We start from the raw sequence: 23,543 nt of genomic DNA on the forward strand, positions 1-23,543 counted from the left end.
AAGGAGGTGGCCGTACCAGCAAACGGTGCGCTGGGTAAGCTGTGTCACGAATGGAGTTTGCGAAGTAAATGACTGCGGGGTTTGGTAAATGACAAAGTCAGTCCAGTGAAGACCCTCGATTCTTCGAGGCTATTTGGTCTCTACGACATCGACGGTGTAGAGAACCTTTTTTGCGGCTGACCACGTCTCTGCTCCATATAGTAGCACGGTGCTGATTGAAGCGTTGTAATCACGTATTTTAGTATGGCGGCTTATATTTGTTTTTTCGCCAAATACTATTCTGCCTCCCAACAATTGCTGACGCTTTTGCTATTCGGGATGTAAGCTCTTTTGTGATCGAATCATCCCTCGATAGGGTGGATCCCACGTTAGTGTAGTCTTCAACCACATCTGTAGAGTTGTATACTATTGAGTTGTTCAACAAAACCAATAAGATTAAATAAGTTCTCTGGTAAACATTGATATTGCCTTTGCAAATATTTACCCAGCCATTGTTATATCTCGAAATGCAAGTTGTTAAGCATAAACTGTTTCCTTTAGTAATTTTTAAAAGCCAATTTGACTCAGTCCTAAGACGACCACACTGCCTTTCAATTATAGAAGAACAAAACCATTCAAATAAATGAGGAGTTTTTTAAGACAGTGTCAAGTAAGCCAATCAGATATACGAATATTTCGGCTGTATAACCAATTGCCGACCACAGCAAAATAGGTGAAAGAAAACATAAAAAATTATTTGATTACAAAACCTTCAAAAAAGTTCTTTTTTTTATTGTGCTTTTTTCACTTTTTGTAAGGACTTAATCCAAGTAGCTTCTTAGTAGCTAATAATCAATAGCTAAATTTGGTTTGGTATGAATCCGTACTTTTAGAAAGTACCGTTATGAACGCACAACGTAAATAGTCAATCAAGTGCGGTAACGCTGAAATCCCAAAATAACGTTTAAGTATCCGACAATGGAATACGTGAAGAACCAAGCTGTTGTGGAGGAACGCGTAACGGATATTTCCATAGTGGCGATACAAATAGATTTATTCAGCCTATTGTATAAACCTTTACGTTTGTCACCAAATGCTAGTCAGTTTTTCTTAAGTATCAGCTTCTTTTTTTTTCTTTTTTTTCAGTTGTTAAGACCTATATACATGGCTAGAAATAAAAGAAGAAACTACTAAAAGTGTTTTTTCTAGCCAAGTACATAGATCTACACATTCACAAATACATAATTTGACGTATTGATTCATTTAATGAAAGCCATTAATATTTGATAAGTTTTTGGTGTATATTGTAGTAGGTTATGCATATATTCACCCAGCCCAGCCTGCCATTAAGTCTCCAAACACAAGATTTGATCGTCTTTGCTTTTAGGGATTACCCTTATGAACGCAGAACGTAAATAGTCAACCAAGGGTTGTAAGGCTGATATCTTAGCGTTTCAGGGAATACCCATATGAGAGTGTTCTCTCTTAAGGGTATTTTCTGTTTCAGGGAGTACTCTACACAAAGTCAATAGGCTATCAAGTGTTTTGACGCTAATATTTTAAAATAAAATTAAAATATTGGATCTAATATTGGTCTCTGAAAGGCTATTTCCTGGTTGCTCAATAAGCCGAACCGAAAATTTATTCTAGGGATATGTTATATGCGAAGATCCGAGCTGTAGTGGAAGAACAAGACAACTTCCAATTAATTTTAGTAGTGGGTATCCTGTTTGTTCTACATGTAGCAAAGCACTAATGACCCAGGAATATTCAGATGCTGAATTATACCGACAAATATCGTTTTATCAACACTGCTTTGACATCAGGGTAGATTCCATCAAAACAGACCGAAAACTGACTGCTTATATGAAGGGTAAGTTTTTTTTTTTTTTTTTTTTTTTTTTTTTTTTTTTTTTTTTTTTTTACGTACGGAGAACATATTGCTTGCTATACAAACATAAGCTTGTTATCCTCACCCTCGATTTCGTGACTTCATAAGGCGTTATGTTACAATTTTGTCAAACTACGACTCGATGTTTATGGCCCTACCTTCGAAAAACTGATCGATCGTCTGAGCCCCACCTTCAGGCCACCACACATTCGACATGGGGCTGCTTCAAACCCGCTTCAAACCCAGTACCTGGAAATGGGGCTCTGGTCTAATCTGTTTTTTTTTTTTTTTTTTTTTTTTTTTTTTTTTTTTATAGACAATTTGGAGCGAGTGTGCGCATCTCTGTACATCTCAGGGGGCTTGGGACTGCAGCGACTTGTTACTAGTGGTATTAGTATAATTAGAAGTCTCTTTTACTTTTTTTCTTCCAAAGTTAACTATATCACCCTTTCCTCAAATGAAAAAATTATTAAAATTTGGAGCCCTTATTATCCAATTGCGTTGTCCTATCTTGGAGGACAAAGGGTAGACCTTCCATACACAAAGACCTGTTCGTTATTAAAAAGAAAGTCATTGCGTATTTTTCAGTTTTGCTGTCTTCTGTGAAAATTTTGAATGTATCATGCCCCCTTTTGAATCACCGCAGCTGACCAGCTCGGTATTACCATCGAGCTGCCAACTGAAGATGAAATTCTGAAGGCAGCCAAAAAGCTGAGGAATAGTGGATCGTCAGGCGATGATCTTATCACAATAAAAGTTCTAAAATGATCATTTCTACGTAAATTGTCCATTCAAACAAATCTTCTGAGTCATCTGATCTACAGTCAAGTTGTCCGCAGATTGACAATCCATTTCGCTCGTAAAGATGTTTAAAAAGTGTTAGGCCGCGATACATTGCTGCGTCAGGTATCTGTGTAAACAGTCGCTCTTTGACAGTGAAATTCTAGTTAATTGTAGTCTTATCAAACGCAAAAGACAACGACTTATTTTTTAAACGGTTTTATTTAACTTTATCTGTGTCGGGTATCAAGTCTTTAAAAGGAATTTTTCAATTGCCAATTAAATACTCTTTTACAGGTATTGTGATCATTATATATAAATAATGTTGTTGTTATTGGTTGTCTAAAATAGAAGTAAGTATGGTCACAGCATGAAGCTTTACAAGTGAGATTTTGTTAGTATAATGTATGAGGCTGTGTTCTTTATTACAAGATTAATTTATTATGTATGCATAACCTATAACCAAAGAGAGACGGAGGGACGTTCCGAATTAGTATTGCCAATCTGGATTGGAGCAAGTCCTCTAATTTTGAGTTTCCTCGAATTTTTAGTTCTTTTTAATTAAGCGTTCCAATTTTATTCAAATTATGCCATGTCCACTACATACTTTCAATTTTAGTCTAAAAAAATGTAATTTTTTCTAGTTACCAAGAGAAAAAAAATCTTTGGAGACAAAAATTTTATGTTGAAAAATTGTGTTTTAATATCTTTTTATAGAGCTGTAGAATTGGGAATAGAAAAGATTTGCTGAAAGATTGTGCTATGGATGATAGACTTACCTAGACTTAGCTCCTCCCTCACCGTCTGGCCCATAAGGCGACAACGGTGCCTCTCCACGACGACCTTTGAAGAGCATGAGACCACAGTTCTTCCAAAGATTTTCTCGCCAAAGTAGCCTCTTTCTCTAGGGATCGGCCAAGCTTCGTTCTCTGTCGTCCACGTCTTCTAATACCATGGGGACCCAACACCAAACATCATGGGGGAGCCTGTCATCGCCCATACGGACCATATGACCCCAATATCGCCATTGACTACTTAAGATTTTTTCAACTATTAGCGGTTGTTCCGTCCTTTCACGTATGGTGGCGTTCGTAATTCTTTCGGACCAGTGGATCCCCAGGTGGCGCCGAAGACAATTATTTTCGAAACATTGTATTCGTTTCTCAAGATTTTTCGTGAGTGCCCATGTCTCGCATCCATACGTTAGTACAGATAGGACGTTGCTATTTAGGAGTCGGAGTTTGAGCTTCAGAGAGTGTGCAGCGTTTTTCCAAACTATTCTTAATTTGGTAAAAGCATTGCCTGCACAAGTAATGCCTGTAGTAATTTCACCCTCGATACTACCGTCACATTTGATGAGGCTTCCCAGATAAAAATGATAGACTATCATGCAGAAGTAAAAATAATCATTTTTATACAACCCTGAAAAAGTTATGCCAGCTTTGCCTCTCACAGAGACTATCTGTCTTGGCTTTACTCTAATTAGTCTTTCAATTCTTTGATTACTTTGACCAAATTTTTCACTTGGACCAAGCGGACTTCCATATTTTTAAACAGCAAGTGGATTATGCTGCATGATTTTAGTACGGGTTTCATTTCCAGTTTTGGAGGTGCTAGAGAACCTTTGGATGTGGAACTGTACTGCCAAATTTGACAAATTTGCCCTGAATTTATGCAGTTTTATTTGATTTCATCGAATTTTATTTCACTTGAATTGGTGGTATTTTTACTGCTAAGAATGGAAAGGCTAAAATATGAGTTATATGAATTTGAAGAAAATAAGAAAAGGGGTCTTATTAAAAGAAATAAACACATTAACAACAAATCCGAAGTTTATAAACTTGTACGGGTAGACACCACCCTTTAAAAAGCCCTACCTTTACAATCACTACCACCCATCCTTACCCCCCCCCCCCAAAAAAAAAACATAATAATAAATAGCAATTATAAAACATAATAATAAACTTAAATTATATTGCAAGAATCAATGAAACAACGGTGCACTTCTAATTGATATTAAGATAAATTCTTTTTCAAATGCTTAACTGCTTCGTTATTCCATGATGCCAAGGTTTGCCCACCCCTGGATTAGCTTAATTGAAATAGGCTAAAAACAAAATTTTCATGCAAGAAATGGATTATACTTCATAATTTTATAACGGGTTTCATTTCCAATTTTAACAGCATTAGAACTTTAGAATTTGGAGCTTTACTGCCAAATTTTTGCTCTGTTAAGACAAATTTGTACTGAAATTACACTTTTTTTTACTTGAAATGGAAGTATCTATACTTCCGATGAAAAGGCTAAAATATGAATTATATGAGTTTGCGAATTGAAATTATATATCAAAAACAAATGAAACGACAGTAAACTTGCAATTTGATCAAACATTTATAAGTTTTCTATCTTTGAATATTCATGATGGTTCGTGTCGATGGTTCGAGGAACTGATCATGATTCGGTCAGGTCCTCAGTTCATTATTCCAGTTCTTCCAGCTTGTACCCAAAGGACGATCCATACATTATGTAAATTGTTCTCACGTTTTGGTTGATAAACATATAATGCAAAATGTAATGCCCTATAAGTCTATATCCATGGCAACAAAATGGAATGAAATCCAATGACTGATTTCAATGACCTTAACACATAGGTAAAGAATAAATAATGATCCTATATGGCGTGATTAAGTGCGCTCAACTAGTGGCACAATCCTAAAAATCCATAATCAACCTAAAAAGATTGACACTACTGGTATTTGCCCTTACTTCAGAAAACATAAGCTAAATTCCATTATCCCCTAAATTCCATTGTCTGTAAAAAAAGAAAATGATAAATAAATAAATTTGAGTTTGAGCTATGCTTCTCTTTTATGGCCCAGGTGAGTCTCGTCTATGCGAGAAGTATGTTTTTTCCATCCATAAGAAAACAATTACAAAATATGTTTTGTGAACTCTTCGATACCTGCGGAACGTTCTTTTGGGGTGCAACTTGGAATCTCCAAGGTACCAGTGCCTCCCATTAGGGGGCTGCCAGGGTCCCTTATAGGCTGCGTTTATCATTAAAGGGAAGATTAGAAGTTTTCTATCTATCGATGCTAAAATGAAACAGATAACTTCTGCGCCATGGAAGCGATAAATATGGAAAAAGAAAAGCTGTCAGCTAGATTAGAAAATTATTAGGTGTTAACGTTGCTTATTGTGCTGCCGTAACTTAATACTATAAATCTGTAGCTGTATATGCTGTTTGTTTCTGAAACATAATACTGTAGCTGTTTGTTTCTGTATGCTGAAACATAATACTGTAGCTGTATATGCTGCTTTGTTTCTCCATGCGAAATGGCTGAGAAATTTCTTCTTTTTCTTCTTCTTCTTAAGAAAAGCAGAATCCTAAACGGGCTCCTTTCGAGAGACGAGAAATTTGCTCGTTGTTTTTTTATTTTTGCACAGGTAGCATTATCAACAAGCTTCACTCGCTCGAAGTCCAATTAGTATTTATACTTAGACAAATGAAAGATCTTAAGCCGAAATAGCCAGCCATGACAAAAAACAACAAAGAGAGAAATCTCAACGACGAACAAACAAAATGGACTACGGCAAGTAAATATAAAAGAAAAAAACTAAAACGACGCGGATAATTCGCCTGTATGAAAACAAGGCGTATTCAACGCTGATAAAAAAAAAGGACAAAAACTGAAGTAATTTGAAAAAAAAAATCTAAAACCAAGAAATGAAAACAACCAATATAAATATCTACAATTATCGCAACTGATCTTATAGGTCACAGAAGCTAATAGAGTTGCCTCGATGAGAACACCAAAGCAAATAACTGCTTTGTTGTTTTGTTGCTTTGGTGTTCTCATTGAAGCAACTTTATTAGCTTCTGTAACTTATAAAGATCAGTTGCGACAATTGTAAATATTGATATTGGTTGTTTTCATTTCTTGGTTTTGGATTTTATTATTAGGTGTACTTTAATTTTTATGCGTTTTTTTTTTTTTATCAGCGTTGAAGACTCCTTGTTACATATAGGCGAAATATTCGCGTCGTTTTAGTTTTTACCGTTTCTTTCTACTGGCCATAGTCCAGTTTGTTTGTTCATCGTTAAGATTTCTCTCTTTGTTGTTCTATGCTAAGACAAATTCTTTTTCAAAACTTTACGTGCTTTGTTCGCCTATTCTAGATGGCAGTGAAATTGGTTGAAAAATAATTCGCCCGCATTTCATGTTTTGTTATTTTTCTGTCTTGCATTGTCAAGAAACTTCCCCCTCTTGAAGATCAACTAATATTTATGACAAAAACTCCTTCTATACTTGTCTTTCTTTAGATATTTAGCTTAGCTTTCAGATACCTTAAGCTTAATAGACTGTCAGGGGTCTAGAGATAAATTTACCATATGCTGTAGAGCGAGAAGTTTCTCAAATAGTGGAAAGCGAAGATGTAAAATGTAGATAACTATGTATACTTAATGTTTGCTGGATAAAAAATGTCCAAAAATAGTACGACCTCAGGCATGCTTTCTTGGCAGATTGAAGCCCTATACCCACCCCCAGAGAACTATCGTATTTAAGAAAAAAGTATACATAATAGGGAAAAACTCGATGTTTTACTAATTTTATGCCAGAATTTTATTGGAAAAAATTGTAGCTTTAAAATGTCTATTTGTGTAATCGTGACCAAAATCGGAAAGCCTAAAAACTTGTAAAATGCCGAAACCTGTTTTAACTCTAGGTTTGCTGGGGAAAGAAAAGAAAAGGGTGAAAAATAGTATGGCTTGAGATCGAGTTTAACTACTGGTGCCCAAAAACTATCTTATTCGCTCAATATGCCTTCTCGGCACCAAGCCTAAATTTTACAATTCTTGTAAATTTTGCAATTTTTTTAACTTCTACACCAACCGAAATCTAAAATTTTTAATCTATTTTCTTCAGATTTGACCTTTGTCTCCCGATAACCGCGCACGGTCTTTATGGCCAGTTTGGTCACTTCAAAATATTGGGGAAAGAAGAAGAAAATGGTGAAAAACAGCATGGATTCAGATCCGGTGTAACTACTGTTGACCAAAAATGATCTTAACCATTCAGTATGCCTTCTTGGCAGCAAACCTTTTTAAAAAATTCCTTAAATTCCAGCTTTGTTCACTTTTATACACCAATAATCTTCGTCGATCAATGTCCCCAAAAGAGATAGCTGCAAGTTCAAATTTTTGAAGATATTCTTTTCAGATTTCTTTTCAAATTTTTTTTCAGATATGTTTGGATTTCTAGAAAACCAAACAGAGTCAGTATGCCTAATTTAGTCACTTCAGAATATTAATGTACTTTTCTTGTTCTAGATATGCTCCTTCGACAGCTACGAGAAGTAGAAAGTAGCTACAATCAACTGAAAACTTTGATTAGTACCAATTATATGGAGAAAAGTGCCTATTTTGTAGTTGATTTAGGTCGTTTATTTGCTAGTATATATACTAACAAAAATTGAACTAAAGCGATTATTATCTTTGACCAAGCAGAAACTATCTATATTGTACTACAGTGGTCGAATTAGTTTAACGGAGATTTGAGTTGCCTCGTGCCACTCCTAGTTTATTTTGGTGCCTACCACAAGTGCCACATGTGCCTGCGTTCTAAAATTTTGCAAAGCTCCAGCAAACTTTTTGTAGAGTTTTAAAATTCATCAATAAATAAAAAAAAAAAGATTTTTATGTATATTTTTAGCCGTAACTGAATTATGAAGCTCGAAAGTAATTGTGTAGCAACAACGCAACAACATTTTAGTTTGAATATCATACAAGTAATGATACTTTCTACATTTTTTATAAATCAATATTTAAGTAGCTGCACGTTTGGATCATGTTTACACGAAGTAAAATAGCATATGGCCTCAGGAGGAAATTTCCCAAGCCATATTTTAATATTTTAATTTAGCTTGCAGATTTGTTACATCTGCCAGAGGCCTAGATAATTTCGAAGACCACACTGCCTTTCCATGACGATAAATAAAAGTTCAAATAGGGATAAAATCCTTTTAGTAGACAGTGATAAATTCCACAAAAAAATGCTAGATATTTCGGTCACATATGCCGTGACCGTCATCAGTAATACTAAACTACTATTTCTACTATAATATTACTACTGATGACGGTCACTGCATATGTGATCGAAGTATCTAGTATTTGTGAAATTTATCACTGTCTACTAAATGGATTTTATCCCTATTTGAACTTTTATCTACTGTCAGAGGTCAGACGAGTATATGACAAGGGATGATTTTAAGGTTGTCAATTTATGAAAAATAAATTAAATTACAAAAAACAATGTTTTGCTTGCTGTAAAAAAGGACAGTCTTGAATAGGTGTATCGAAGGTACCTATTGGATTCAAAGTAATCCCCTCTCACGAATTCTTAGAACTAGTTCTGTTTTTTTAAACCTATGATTGACTATAAAGGAAAGACAGGTAAATATGAAAAAGAATGGTTTTATTACCAATAGTACCTGCCCTAAATTATCATCTTCACATTTGAAGTATTTTAATATCTGTGAACTTATGTATATATAATCTTTATATATTATACGGATTTTATTATGTTATATATAATCCATATTTGTTGGATTACGCAAAAAGGGACCATAGGTAGGGGAGGGATGGATAGAAATACCAGTATTCTTACGATTTCTCCGTAATTTATCTTAATTTTCCTAATTCGGTCTGTTTTAGTGTATTATTCAAAATTTGTCTCCTCCCCCCTCCAAAAAAAAATGTCTGAGAGTACTTGTAGCACGTGTCTGCAATATCCTCATGAGAAATTTATCAGAACTTACCTGTTTGCTTCGAAAGAAATAGAAGAACGTTTTAGGAATCGTTCTAGCGTTTCATCCTATGCTGAAAAATTAGATTATGGCGTAGGTGGCATATTTGCAGCTCAATTCTTCAAAGCAATAGTTTTGTTGGCTGATATGAGGTTCTTCTTATCTAAAAGTCTAGCTTTGAAATGCAGCATGACTATTTGACTTCACAATAGACGAAAAGCACACAATTTGACTTCACAATAAGTCTACATTTCCGTAGGTTCGTCTGCATCTACGTACGTATGAAGGCTCAAAACATCTACGAAATTATTCAATAATCTCTTAATTGTAGTTTGCTTTGCTACTTTCGCCTTTTTTTCATCGTTTTTTTGTAAGTCGAAGGCAAACTAGATTAAAATTACCTTGTTTCGGAACCGGTACACGAGAAATAAAAACTGTCAATTTGAATACTTATATTGCTTAAAACTTCTTGAAAATACGAACATTTAGCATTGGTAATTAGATGTATCAATTTATGAAGAGGCTACACTTATGGGGTAGAACTCGGCCCTTTTATGTGCAGTTTATAAATCATTTCTTACACTCTTTTTCAATTGTACATGGAAAACGTAGTTCTTGTCGCGTCCTTTGCAAAAAAAAACAAAAAAAATATTTTATTTCCAAAAACAAGATTCTGCATGGTACTAAATATGCCTTGGACCATTAGGGTAATGGGACCTGGGCCTCATAGATTTTTCCACAGTTCCCCGTGCTTTTCATACATTTACTCTATTTTTTATGTTTTCTGAATTTGCCCTTTCTCCAAGTAAAGAAAAAATTCTGTTTATATGCCTTTGGTCTACCAAACTATCAAGGACAATAATGGTTCGAAGAAAGAAGGTACATAAGCAGTAGTTACACAAGCTACTTCTTTAATTGTTAAAAATACTATTAAAGAGTTTCGCTTGATCCAAAATACCTTAAAGTTATTAGAAAGAAACAAAAAAAAACCTGTAGCTTAAGGAAAAAAAAACATTTCTCTCCTTGAGCTTTCTCTCCTTGTGCAACTGCTTGTCAAGGCGACAAAACAAGCACGTAGACACGCAGTTAACTCTGATTACCTAAAGAGAAAAGACCTATGCAAGACGACAAGAACAACGGTTTGGTCCAGCACTAAACACAAATGTAGAACCGGCTTCTTGAGGATATCAGAGGCAACGCTGTAGCGTTGCCTATAGTAAAGGCCATACGGCTCCAATGTTTTATTATTTTTTAATTTTTTTTCAGAGGCACTTCAGATGGAAGGGGTCATCGTAAAAGCTTCAAAGGGGGCTCATTCAATTGGAAATCGAGAGTTCTAGTGCCCTTTTTAATAGTCGAAAATGATTGGAGGGCAACTTGCCCCCCCCCCCCCCCACGCCTATCATTCCCCCAATCACATCCCAGCAAAATTTTGAGATAGCCCTTTTGTTCAGCGTAGTTGATTTTCAGATGGAAAATATATTTTTTGAGGAGGAGACTCCCCCACAACCCTCGGGGCAAGGGATTTATGTTATGCTCGGGGGGCATATAAGGTTTTTATAGAAGACGCTGTCGTAGAAACTTCAAAACTGGCTCATTCTATTGGAAATTAAAGGGCTAGTGCCCCTTCTAATAGTCGAAAGCGATTGGAGATTAAGTAGTCCCACCTCCCCACGCCCATCATTTCTCCAAACACATCCAATCAAAATTTTGAGATAGCCATTTTTTTCAGCAGAGTTGATTTTCAGAAAGAAAATATATCTTTGGGGAGGACACTCCCCCACACCCTTCAGGGTAAGGGTTTTAACTTATTCCCTGGGAGCATTAAAGTTTTTTATACAAGGTGTTGTCAAAGAAACTTCAAAATATGTTCATTCGATTGGAAATTAAAGGGCTAGTTCCCATTTTAATAGTCGAAAATGATTAGAGGGCAACTAGCCCCCCCCCCATGCCCATCAGTCCCCCAAACACAACCAATCAATATTTTGAGATAGCCATTTTGTTCAGCGTAGTTGATTTCCAGATAGATAATATATTTTTGAGGAGGACACTACCCCACAACCCTCAGGGCAAGGGTTTTAAGTTATGCCCTGGTGGCATATAAGGTTTTATCGAAGGCGTTGTCGTAGAAACTTCAAAACAGGCTCATTCGATTGGAAATTAAAGGGCTAGTGCCCTTCTTAATAGTCGAAAGTGATTGGAGTGCACCTCGCCCCCCCCCCCTCCCACGCCCATCATTTCCCCAAACACATCCAATAAAAATTTTGAGATAGCCATTTTGTTCAGAGTGGTTGATTTCCATATAGAAAATATGTTTTTGAGGAGGACACTCCCCTAGAACCTTCAGGGCATGGGTGTTGAGATATGCCATGGGGGCATATAAGGTTTTTATAGAAGGCGTTGTCGTAGAAACTTCAAAAAAGGCTCATTCGATTGGAAATTCAAAGAGATAGTGCCCATTTTAATAGTCGAAAGTGATTTGAGGGCAACGAGCCCCCCCCCCCCCCCACACCCATTATTTTCCCAAACACATCCAATCAAAATTTGGAGATAGCCATTTTGTTCAGCATAGTTCATTTTCAGATAGAATATTTGTCTTTGAGGAGGACACTCCCCCACAACCCTCAGGGCAAGGGTTTTAAGCTATGCCCTGAGGGCTTATAAGGTTATTATAGCAGGCGTTGTCGTAGAAACTTCAAAAAAGGCTCATTCGATTGGAAATTCAAAGGGTTAGTGCCCTTTTTAACAGTCAAAAGTGATTGGAGGTCAACTAGCCCCCCCCCCCCCCTACGCCCATCATTCCCCCAAACACATCCAATCAAAATTCTGAGATAGCCATTTTTGTTTAGCGTAGTTGATTTCCAGATTGAAAATATATTTTTGAGGAGGACACTCCCCCACAACCCTCAGGGCCAGGGTTTTAAGTTATGCCCTGGGGGCATATAAGGTTTTTATAGAACGCGTTGTCGTAGAAACTTCAAAACAGGCTCATTCGTTTGGAAATTAAAAGGGCTAGGGCCCTTTTTAATAGGCGAAATTGATTGGAGGGCAACTAGCCCCCCCCCCCCCCACGCCCATCATTTCCCCAAACACATCAAATCAAACTTTTGAGATAGCCATTTTGTTCAGTGTAGTTGATTTCCCGATAGAAAATATGTTTTTGAGGAGGACACTCCCCCACAACCCTCAGGGCAAGGGTTTTAAGTTATGCCCTGGGGGCATGTAAGGTTTTTATAGAAGGCGTTGTCGTAGAACTTCAAAACAGGCACATTTGATTGGAAATTCGAAGGGCTTCTGCCCTTTTTAATAGTCAAAAGTTTTTGGAGGGCACCTAGCCCCCCCCCCCTCACGCCCGTCCTTTCCCAAAACCCATCCAGTCAAAATTTTGAGATAGCCATTTTGTCCAGCGTAGTTGATTTCCAGATAGAAAATATGTTTTTGAGGAGGACACTCCCCCCCAACCCTCAGGGCAAGGGTTTTAAGTTATGCCCTGGGGGCATATAAGGTTTTTATAGAAGGCGTTGTCGTAGAAACTTCAAAAAAGGCTCATTCGATTGGAAATTCCGAGGGCTAGTACCCTTTGTAATAATCGAAAATGATTTGAGGGCAACTAGCCCCCCTTTTCCCCAAACACATCCAATCAAAATTTTAAGAGTTTTAAGTTCTATTAAACTTATTAAACGTAGTTTTAAGCTCTGGAAATTAGGTCTTTGAGGATTAAAACTCCCCCACAGCCTTCAGGGCGAGGGTTGTTATTTAAGGATTCTCCGAATCCTCATATTATTTCTTATGGAAGGAATGGTCATATAAACTTTAGAGAGGGCTCATTTGATTGAAAATTGAAAGTTCTTGTTAACTTTTTAAGAGTCAAAAGAGATTGAAGGGCAACTAGCCCCTCTCCCTCCTCCACGCCCTAAATGCATCAGATAAAAATTTTGAGATAGACATTTCGTTAAACTAGTTCAAAGTTCTGATAACAAAAAACTCCGGTGTCGATACAGCCAACCAGGGCCCAGGGGTAGGCGTATGTTATGCCGTGGGGCATAACTTATTATAGGGGGTTTATAACTTATGGGAAGGGGTTTTGTATGGGAAGAATGCATAGGAAATCTATTATAATTATCCAATTATAAGGTTAAAATACATACTCTGTGATAGATGCAAAATTGCTTTGGCACACAAATTCCTATTAAGGTCAATTCCAAACAGTCGTGATCCCTATGTGTCAGCAATTGAAATGGTCTAAACTCCCTTATTGGAGCCATTTTTTCATTCCATCCGATGTTATCAATCGCTTTCCACAAGTTATGCAAGCTATCTATTGTTCATATATAAGGTTTTTATCAAAGAGGTAATCGTATAGACTTTGAAAAAAGCCTCATTCGATTTAAATTGAAAGTTCTAGATCAGTTTTTTCAAGTCGGACAGTAAGCACCCCCTCCCATTCCATAAAAACTTGAAACTTTTTGCAATCAAAAACGAACAAAAATTACTTAAAAAAAAAACTTTCCGAAAAATAAGTTTTTCAAAGAAAAGTAAAGGCCATTTTAAACTTAAGCTCAGGACGTACAAATACCTGTTAAAATTCAAACTCAAAACGACCAGAAATTACTATTCAAGAATAAATGAAACCAAAAACTAACAGAAATTAAATAAACAATCATAGCAAAAAACATACAACAAGTAATAATATAAATGAATAAATAGATCTCAAAGCGATTAATGCTTTGATTGAATATGAAAATCAAGCTTAAAACGAAAACAAATATTTTGCTATTAAAGTATAAATGAAACTTAAAACGAACAGAAATTAAATGAACAATCAATGCGAACAAACATACAATATATATTAATGTGAATGATTAAATAAATCTTAAAACGAGTGAAACTTAAATTGAATATGCAAATCAAGTTTGAATCGAATAAAAATGACTACAAACAAGAGTTTGGGTATCGCCTCACTGTGGACGCCTAAAACCTACTGCGTCATTGGCGCTTTACTGAAAACGAATTATATTACAAATGTTTTCTTTTGTACTTAATATTTAAAATAAATATTAAAATTACAGTAAAATTTTGAACTGATGAGCTGTCAGCAATTAATATCATTATTTATCAAATATTCCGTTTAATTTATTAGTTCTTTTCAAGATTGGTCAAGACAAATATAGTTTCACTACAAGCAGAATTTGGACACTGCCCCCTTTTTTAACTGTAAAAACCTAAAGCCTTCTGCGTCATTGGTGCTTCACTGAAAACGAGTTACTCGTATATTACAAATTTATTATTTTCCAGTTCTTACAGCATTGAAAATGAAAATAAAAATTACAGTGAAAAAAATCTTGAACTGATGGATCTTTCAGCAGTTAATATCATTGTATATCTAATACTCAATTAAATTTTGTTTATACTTTCCAAGACTGTTGAAGACTCATATAGTTTTGCCATTTTTTTTAACTCTGCCATTTTTTCTAACTAATCGTGTTAGTTTGTAATGAAAACATTCTATGGCTTCTAGGCATTTCTATTTGAGTGTAAAACTGCACCTCAAACATTGTGGAACATGCATTTTCTTGCAAGAAACTCCAAAATATAATAAAATATCAAGTTTCCGAATGTTCCACCACTCGCAAGCAAGTGTCATTGGTATTTTTGAATCCGTATGGTCAATTTAGGGAGTGGAGGGTAGGCTAATTCTCTTTGCAGCCCCATTCCGTCGTGGTATGATTCACATTTTCAATATCTGGCGTCCGGACTATCATATAATCTACCAAGCATACAATTAGCCCAAATTAGTATCAATAAATAAATGAAACCCAAAACGAACAAAAATTAAAATAAATATTAGAGTCAAACTCAAAACGAGCATAAATTAATGTGAGTAGGGTTCAAAATCCCTATGCTTTCTAAAATCCAGAATATAATTTGTACTTTACTGAAAAAAACTCAAATGAGTTTACTGAAAAAAAATGTGCATTGTAAATTTAATATACATTTGCTGATATTTATTCCCTAAAATCTTAATTAATTTTTGACTTCTTAAAGTTACAAAAGTGAAAATATTTCAAAGAATTGTTTTCAGTAAAGCGCCAATGACGCAGGTTTTAGGCCTCTGCAGTGAGACGATACCCAAACTCTTGTTTGTAGTTATTTTTATTCGATTCAAACTTGATTTGCATATTCAATTTAAGTTTCACTCCTTTTAAGATTTATTTACTCATTTACATTATTATATATTGTATGTTTGTTCGCATTGATTGTTTATTTAATTTCTATTTGTATTAAGTTTCATTTATACTTTAATAGCAAAATATTTTTTTTCGTTTTAAGCTTGATATTCATATTCATACGCTTTAAGATCTATTTATTCATTTATATTATTACTTGTTGTATGTTTTTTGCTATGATTGTTTATTTAATTTCTGTTCGTTTTGGGTTTCATTTATTCTTTGATAGTAATTTATGGCCGTTTTTATTTTTAATTTTAACAGGTATTTGTATCTCCTAAGCTTAAGTTTAAAATGGCCTTTACTTTTCTTTCAAAAACTTATTTTTCGGAAAGTTTTTTTAAATTAATTATCCCATAAAAGCTGTCTATTGTTCCTTCATGCATACATATGCGTAAATCCTACAGAGCCTTCCTGGCGGATAGGGCTTCGAATTAACGTTTCAGTTGCTGGGTCTTTTTTTTTACAGGAAAAGCAGCAAGCTGGTTGCTCATCCTTGCCGCAGGGCAGTTCAAGCCCATGGCCCCGTGGCACCACGTCGAGGACTGTGCTACCACAGGGTAATTATTCGTTCAAACGAAGGTCTAAAATATAATTTCTTAAACCAAATTGGCCTGCCATAATATAAGAAAAGGAAACGATAAAAATGGCGTCTTTAAGGACAAACGAGATATACTCAATATACAAACAAAGCGAATATTTCGAGAGGACAACCTCTCGAAATTCCGTTTACCTTAGTCTCCCGTACGTAAAAGGAGTTTCAGAACACGTTTCCCAAGATATAAAGAAGAATAATATTTACACTTATTATAGATCCAGTAAAACTATCAGTTCCAAAATTTATCAAGGTAAAGACCCTATCCCAAAAGGTGAAAACTCTAGTGTCCACAGAATTCCATACTTATGTGGTCTTTGGTACATCGGAAGAACTCGCCAACGACTTACGGATAGATTAAATCAATACTCTACCTCTGTTGATAACACCCTTAAAACGCGGAAAAAAACATAAAATTTGGATTCTGCCCTTGCAGAACATATCTATGATTTTCCGGAACATACTATTTTATCTAACCAAGCTAGTTTAATTTCTCATGACGAGGATACTGTCCAGCACTACAGGGAAGCGGCTGAAATTTTTAAATACCAACATTTAGTTCTAGCTTTAAACAGAGATTCCGGCGATTTAAGAATAAACGAGTCATATTTCGGTTTTCTCAAAAGTGAAGCCGATACTTTAGTAATCCCTGAAATAAACCTTGAACCACTTTCCCAATCATATAATCAAACACGTGAACAACCCCTTTGGTCTCAAAGGGTGTCTGCAAGAAATGCAATAATTAAAATCTTAAATCAGATGAACTAGTTCTCCAACTTATTTAATTGCTGGTTCGTTTTGTTTTTGAGTGAATGAATTGATTTCTTTTATTTTTCAGTTGTTCGCTAGTATCCGTCGATGGAAGTTCATAATTTTTTGGATTTTTTTTTGCAAATCGCGGATATTGGAGAATGACTCCCTTTTATGGTTGTTAGGCATTTGGTTTTAATTCTTATAATTTTTGGCTTTTATTGAATTTTATTCATGTTTTAAGTTTTTGGTTTTTTCATTGATTTTTGTTGTTTTTTTTTCATATTTACTTTCCACGTTTGTTTTTTTTGTTTTTTTTCTTCGGCGCTTTTCTTGAATACGTTATTTTGTTTCACGATGAAGAAGAGAGGCTGATTTCCTCTCGACATATTCACTTGGTATGCTTATTCAGTAATCTCGTTTGGCCTTAAAAACCCCATTTTTGATCGTTTCCTTTTCTCATAAGTCTAAAATATGTATACAACCTAGTGATTAAACTGGGCATAGGACTATCGGCATATCGGATATCGTTTCCTTTTCTCATAAGTCTAAAATATGTATACAACCTAGTGATTAAACTGGGCATTGGACTATCGGCATATCGGCATATCGTTTCCTTTTCTCATAAGTCTAAAATATGTATACAACCTAGTGATTAAACTGGGCATAGGACTATCTGCATATCGGCATATCGTTTCCTTTTCTCATGAGTCTAAAATATGTATACAACCTAGTGATTAAACTGGGCATAGGACTATCGGCATATCGGATATCGGCATATCGTTTCCTTTTCTCATAAGTCTAAAATATGTATACAACCTAGTGATTAAACTGGGCATTGGACTATCGGCATATCGGATATCGTTTCCTTTTCTCATAAGTCTAAAATATGTATACAACCTAGTGATGAAACTGGACATAGGACTATCGGCATATCGTCTACAGTTCTCATAAGTCTAAAATATGTATACAAACTAGTGATTATACTGGGCATAGGACTATCGGCCTATCGGATATCGCCATATCGTTTCCTTTTCTCATAAGTCTAAAATATGTATACAACCTAGTGATTAAACTGGGCATAGGACTATCGGCATATCGTTTCCTTTTCTCATAAGTCTAAAATATGTATACAACCTAGTGATTAAACTGGGCATAGGACTATCGGCATATCGGATTTCGCATATCGTTCCTTTCTCATAAGTCTAAAATATGTATACAACCTAGTGATTAAACTGGTCATAGGACTATCTGCATATCGGATATCGGCATATCGTTTCTTTTTCTCCTAAGTCTAAAATATGTATACAACCTATTGATTAAACTGGTCATAGGACTATCGGCATATCGGATATCGGCATATCGTTTCCTTTTCTCATGAGTCTAAAATATTTATACAACCTAGTGATTAAACTGGGCATAGGACTATCGGCATATCGGATATCGGCATATCGTTTCCTTTTCTCATAAGTCTAAAATATGTATACAACCTAGTGAATAAACTGGTCATAGGACTATCGGCATATCGGATATCGGCATATCGTTTCCTTTTCTCATACGTCTAAAATATGTATACAACCTAGTGATTAAACTGGGCATAGGACTATCGGCATATCGGATATCGGCATATCCTTTCCTTTTCTCATAAGTCTAAAATATGTATACATCCTATTGATTTATCTGGGCATAGGACTATCGGCATATCGGATATCGGCATATCGTTTCCTTTTCTCATAAGTCTAAAATATGTATACAACCTAGTGATTAAACTGGGCATAGGACTATCGGCATATCGGATATCGCCATATCGTTTCCTTTTCTCATAAGTCTAAAATATGTATACAACCTAGTGATTAAACTGGGCATAGGACTATATCGATCGGATATCGGCATATCGTTTCCTTTTCTCATACGTCTAAAATATGTATAAAACCTAGTGATGAAACTGGTCAGATTACTATCTGCATATCGGATATCGTAATATCGTTTCATTTTATCATACGTCTAAACTATCAATAAAACCTAGAGATGAAACTGGGCATAAGACTATCGGCATATCGGATATCATCATATCGTTTCCTTTTCTCATAAGTCTAAAATATTTATACAACCTAGTGATTAAACTGGGCATAGGACTATCGGCATATCGGATATCGGCATATCGTTTCCTTTTCTCATAAGTCTAAAATATGTATACAACCTAGTGATTAAACTGGGCATAGGACTATCGGCATATCGGATATCGCCATATCATTTCCTTTTCTCATGAGTCTAAAATATCTATACAACCTATTGATGAAACTGGGCATAGGACTATCGGCATATCGTTTCCTTTTCTCATAAGTCTAAAATATGTATACAACCTAGTGATTAAACTGGGCATAGGACTATCGGCATATCGGATATCGGCATATCATTTCCTGTTCTCCTCCGTCTAAAATATCTATACAACCTAGTGATTAAACTGGGCATTGGACTATCGGCATATCGGATATCAGCATATCGTTTCCTTTTCTCATAAGTCTAAAATATCTATACAACCTAGTGAATAAACTGGGCATAAGACTATCGGCATATCGAACGCACATGATGTGCCTGCCCCTTCGAAGTAAGTTATAAAAAAAAGTATAAATAAATGAGTTAAGCTTGGTGCCTATACTATCCGAAAAGGTATACCTATGATGACAAAATAACCAGAATTACATTTACAAAATCATAATAATTACAGTAAATACTCATTTATTTTCTTTGGAAACAACCTATAACAAATTTACTTGTTTTATTTTGGCATATAATTCTTATTTGCTGGATAATGCAACTTCCAAAGACCGAAATTTCCAAAAAATTGAACAAAATGCATAAACTTTGATATTTATTATTAGAGTAATTCATACGCATTTGGGGTTTATTATTGAAGTTTTGCCTTAAATTAGGTGCTGATTTCACTCGGAAAATTCACGTAAAGACACAGATTTATTTACAATAGAACAATATAAAAAAAAAGACAAACCTCTACCCACGGGGGGAGTGGCTAATGGGTCCACCTCTAAAACATGAAAAAAAAAACCACTTATTTATCATACTGTGACAAAAAAGCCTAAATAATAGTTAGAGCCCCCCCCCCCCCCAGCACCAATTTTCTGGTAATCGGTTGAACAAAGAGTACATTAACATTTTCTAGTCCTATTGAGGCAAAGCAGATACAAGGAGGGATTTGGCGTCTTCAACCAGCTTCTTAAGATCAGGAGGCAAGTCGTCAAATGGTTCATCCAAATCTGGGTTTTCCGACTCGATGGGATTATCTAGAATAACAAAATCTGGTAGTCTTACAATGACGGGAATCAAATACTAACAAGCTAACTTAATCTAACAATGAGGAACATGGTCCGATAGCAAAACAAATGTCATTAACAACAACCCCTTATAGAGCCGAATTCGTATCTTATGTCTTCTGCCCTCAAAGTTGGCAACGCTTCGCTCAGATAGCGCTCCACATGGTTTAAATTTTGAAAAAAATATGTAAAGATTATAATATTTATTATTCACTACTAAGTTCAACTGAATCACCAAATTGAATCTGATTATTCAAAATTGGTGGTAGAGTTAAAGATAGAATTAAATAACTTTGGAAATACTCAATTATCTCATCTAACCTTTAATCGGATTTTTCATTCATCTGTAAGCGCATGTTATTCTAATATTCTTTTTTTATTCCACAAATGCAGCTTTTGCCCAAAAAGGAATATGTTTTCATTGTTTGTAAGTTTTACCAATGGCAACAAAGCTGTTTATGTAGGGCCCCAAACCCAAAAACCAGGGAGCAAGAGGATAATGCTCAACCAACCTTGTATAATCGAACTTATCCTGGTATCACGCGGTACCTGTTATGCTTTCTGGATTTTACACCATTGTTATATTTATACATTGAAATACACTGGTTTTTCTAAGAAAAAGTTGAAAGACGTAGTCAATTTATAGGATAAACTAGTCAAAAACGTTAAATATAGAATTATTAGTAATAAAACAGTGAATTGCATCTGAAAATTCAGATCCCGAACCGCCCTCAAATACCCCCCCCCCCCTCACCCTCAAATCTATCATTGGATCCATGCTTTAGATAAACATTAATAACAAAATATTATCAGAAAGGGCTCACGAGAGATACCACTAGTCTACATTAGCCTCAGTGGTGCCAATATACGAAAATGTAAGGGAGGGGGGACAAGGCGTTATTTGCCTTTTCCTATTAAAGTTCAAGAAAAGGTCTTTTTAAAAAACTAAGTGATCGTTTCGGATTTGTTAAATGAAAAAACAAAACAAGTATTTTTCAAATCGTTAATAACAATATATTAACAAACAATATATTAACAAAAAGGGCTCACGAGAGAGATGCCACTAACCTATATAAGTTTCAGCGGTGGTAATTTACGAAAATACGGGGGGGGGGAGAGAAAATTTTTTTTTGCCTTATTCTGAAAATAAACAAAAATTCTTAAATGAAAAATTGAAAAAATGAATTTTCCAAAATCTAAGGTGCAATTGTCATTCCAATTGGTCTCAGTTATTTGAATGGTACCGCTAAGATAATTCACAAAACATTTGTAGTAAATGTTTTAAACCACCCTTGGTAATGGCCTCTTGAGGAAAGAGCCCTTATTTCTAGTAGTCAAACCACTGAAAAACAGAAGAGTATGCTTTAAATGAATTTCCTTGCAATGCACTCACCAAATTTGTCACAGTAGTCCTGATTAAAATTGCTCTCAAAAGTCGCTGTAAGCAAACATGAATAATTATTAGAAAAGGGGAAAACAAACCTAATAAGGGATGTGAATTGGTCGCACCAAGGGCGTCGTTTGGGGGGGGCATGGGGGGGGGGCATTTGCCCCCCTAATAATGTGGAGAAAAAAATGTTATGCATCCCATGCCCTTTGACTATCCAGATATGGACCCCTCTTGACCCCCCAATAAAAATACTGGAGATTCGCCCCCTACCAAGCACGTACTCGTAGGCAATTGAGAGAGGACTCATTTGAATTTGAACCAAGGAGAGGGCATACCACATTAAAGTGACACTGACAGTCACCATCCAACACACGTATTTCATAATTTATACAGTAGTTTTCATACTTATCGTTAATTATCATGTAGTTCACTTTTCGAACAAACAAGGACATGAAACGTACAAAATTTAAATAGAACATGTCGTCTCTAGAAATGTGAAACGGAACAGCAGTGATTAAACACGAGCGGAGCAGAAACTACCGTGAGTAGGAGGGAGATGCTATCCCCTCAAGGTGATAAGGCTTAACTTGTAGTTACCTGTAAAGATGGTAAAATATAGTAATAGTCAAGTTGGCGATTATATATTATCTTATTTACCTACTGGGTTTCGTGAAACTCATACCTTGATTTAAGAAAAAATTGTTGTGTACTAACTCTAGTATAATACAAGCTAAGCTTTATAATATAGAGTATGAATCAAATGGGTGGTACCCCTCCCATAGATGGGATATTTGAATTGCGGGAGATATAATTCGGTTTTGTCCTGTTTTTTGTTTTGTTTTTCTGTTTATTCCGAGAAAATAGTAAGAATCTACCCTGCAACAGTTTTTATTGTACATGCAGACCTCTGGCCGGATCGATGAGCATAATATCATATTTTAGAAGGGTGTGTATGACAATAATCATTGTCTGGGCCAAAAGGATAGTTTGCGTTTGTCCTTAAGCCAGAGTCTACAGTGAATGAGCTTGCGTGGTTTCTTACAGCTTTATATCACAGGGGACTATATGAAGTTGTTCTCCCAAGCATTCATTTCGTTGAGCCGTGTTCTTTTTTATAGAGGGAAGCTTCGTTCAAGCAAGCAGAAAGCCGTTTCTAATTGAATTTTCGTTAAAATTTACAAGTGCTTAAAATGTGTGACGTATCCCTCGCCCCATTGGCAAAATGTTTCCTTAGAATGATGAATAGCAAAATTTAGAGATCCAGTAAGATAATACTGTCCCATAAGTCCAAGAGTGCTGCCATCTGCTTTTACAAACCATTTGTGTTTGTAAATTTTTAGTTTCTGTGTTTCGTAATAAACCAGAAAGACTATTGTCCCATAAGTCCGAAAGTGCTGCCGTCTGCTTTTACAAGCCATTTGTGTTTGTAAATACGATTGTGTTCGTTATTTTATCTTCTGTGTTTAGTACTATGGCAGAGGGGAGGCATCATATGTGCCTTTAATTGCTAAGCAAGTAAATTTAAGACTACTCTTTGCTTCTTTCTTAGCCGAGATGAACTGGTAAGAGAACCTCTTACCAGAGAACCTTTCTGTTTACATGGCAAGAGAACCAACAGTTGAACTGAGGAATTCTTTTAACTCTGGTCAGTAATTTTTGAAAATCGAGTGAAAGTTGTAACGACAGTTTTTTTTGTTGTACGAAAAATCATCGATGAGACGCACTATCTTGAAAGTTACGAAGGGCAGACAACTTCACTGCCGCAAAGTGCATCAGAAAATTTAGATAAAA

General features: G+C 35.5%; 2 protein-coding genes across 2 annotated transcripts in view; one reads left to right on the forward strand and one right to left on the reverse strand.

The window, feature by feature from the left end:
• PolA1 (DNA polymerase alpha catalytic subunit) overlaps window positions 1-8,346 on the forward strand; it is a 104,897-nt gene extending 96,551 nt beyond the window's left edge. The window contains exons 20-21 of the mRNA XM_089090503.1: window positions 1,630-1,852; window positions 7,984-8,346. Of these exons, the coding sequence (XP_088946629.1) occupies window positions 1,630-1,852; window positions 7,984-8,129 (369 nt within the window). The 3' untranslated portion in view covers window positions 8,130-8,346. The remainder of the gene's footprint in view (window positions 1-1,629; window positions 1,853-7,983) is intronic.
• Window positions 8,347-19,996: 11,650 nt separating this feature from the next.
• The window catches only part of LOC148950896 (coiled-coil domain-containing protein 149), a 42,494-nt gene continuing 38,947 nt past the window's right edge, over window positions 19,997-23,543 (reverse strand). The window contains exon 8 of the mRNA XM_089090062.1: window positions 19,997-20,332. Within this exon, the coding sequence (XP_088946188.1) occupies window positions 20,214-20,332 (119 nt within the window). The 3' untranslated portion in view covers window positions 19,997-20,213. The remainder of the gene's footprint in view (window positions 20,333-23,543) is intronic.

Source organism: Artemia sp. Qi Xiang Cuo, chromosome 6, assembly GCF_049724085.1.
Source record: "Artemia sp. Qi Xiang Cuo chromosome 6, ASM4972408v1, whole genome shotgun sequence".
Classification (NCBI taxonomy): Eukaryota; Metazoa; Arthropoda; class Branchiopoda; order Anostraca; family Artemiidae; genus Artemia; species Artemia sp. Qi Xiang Cuo.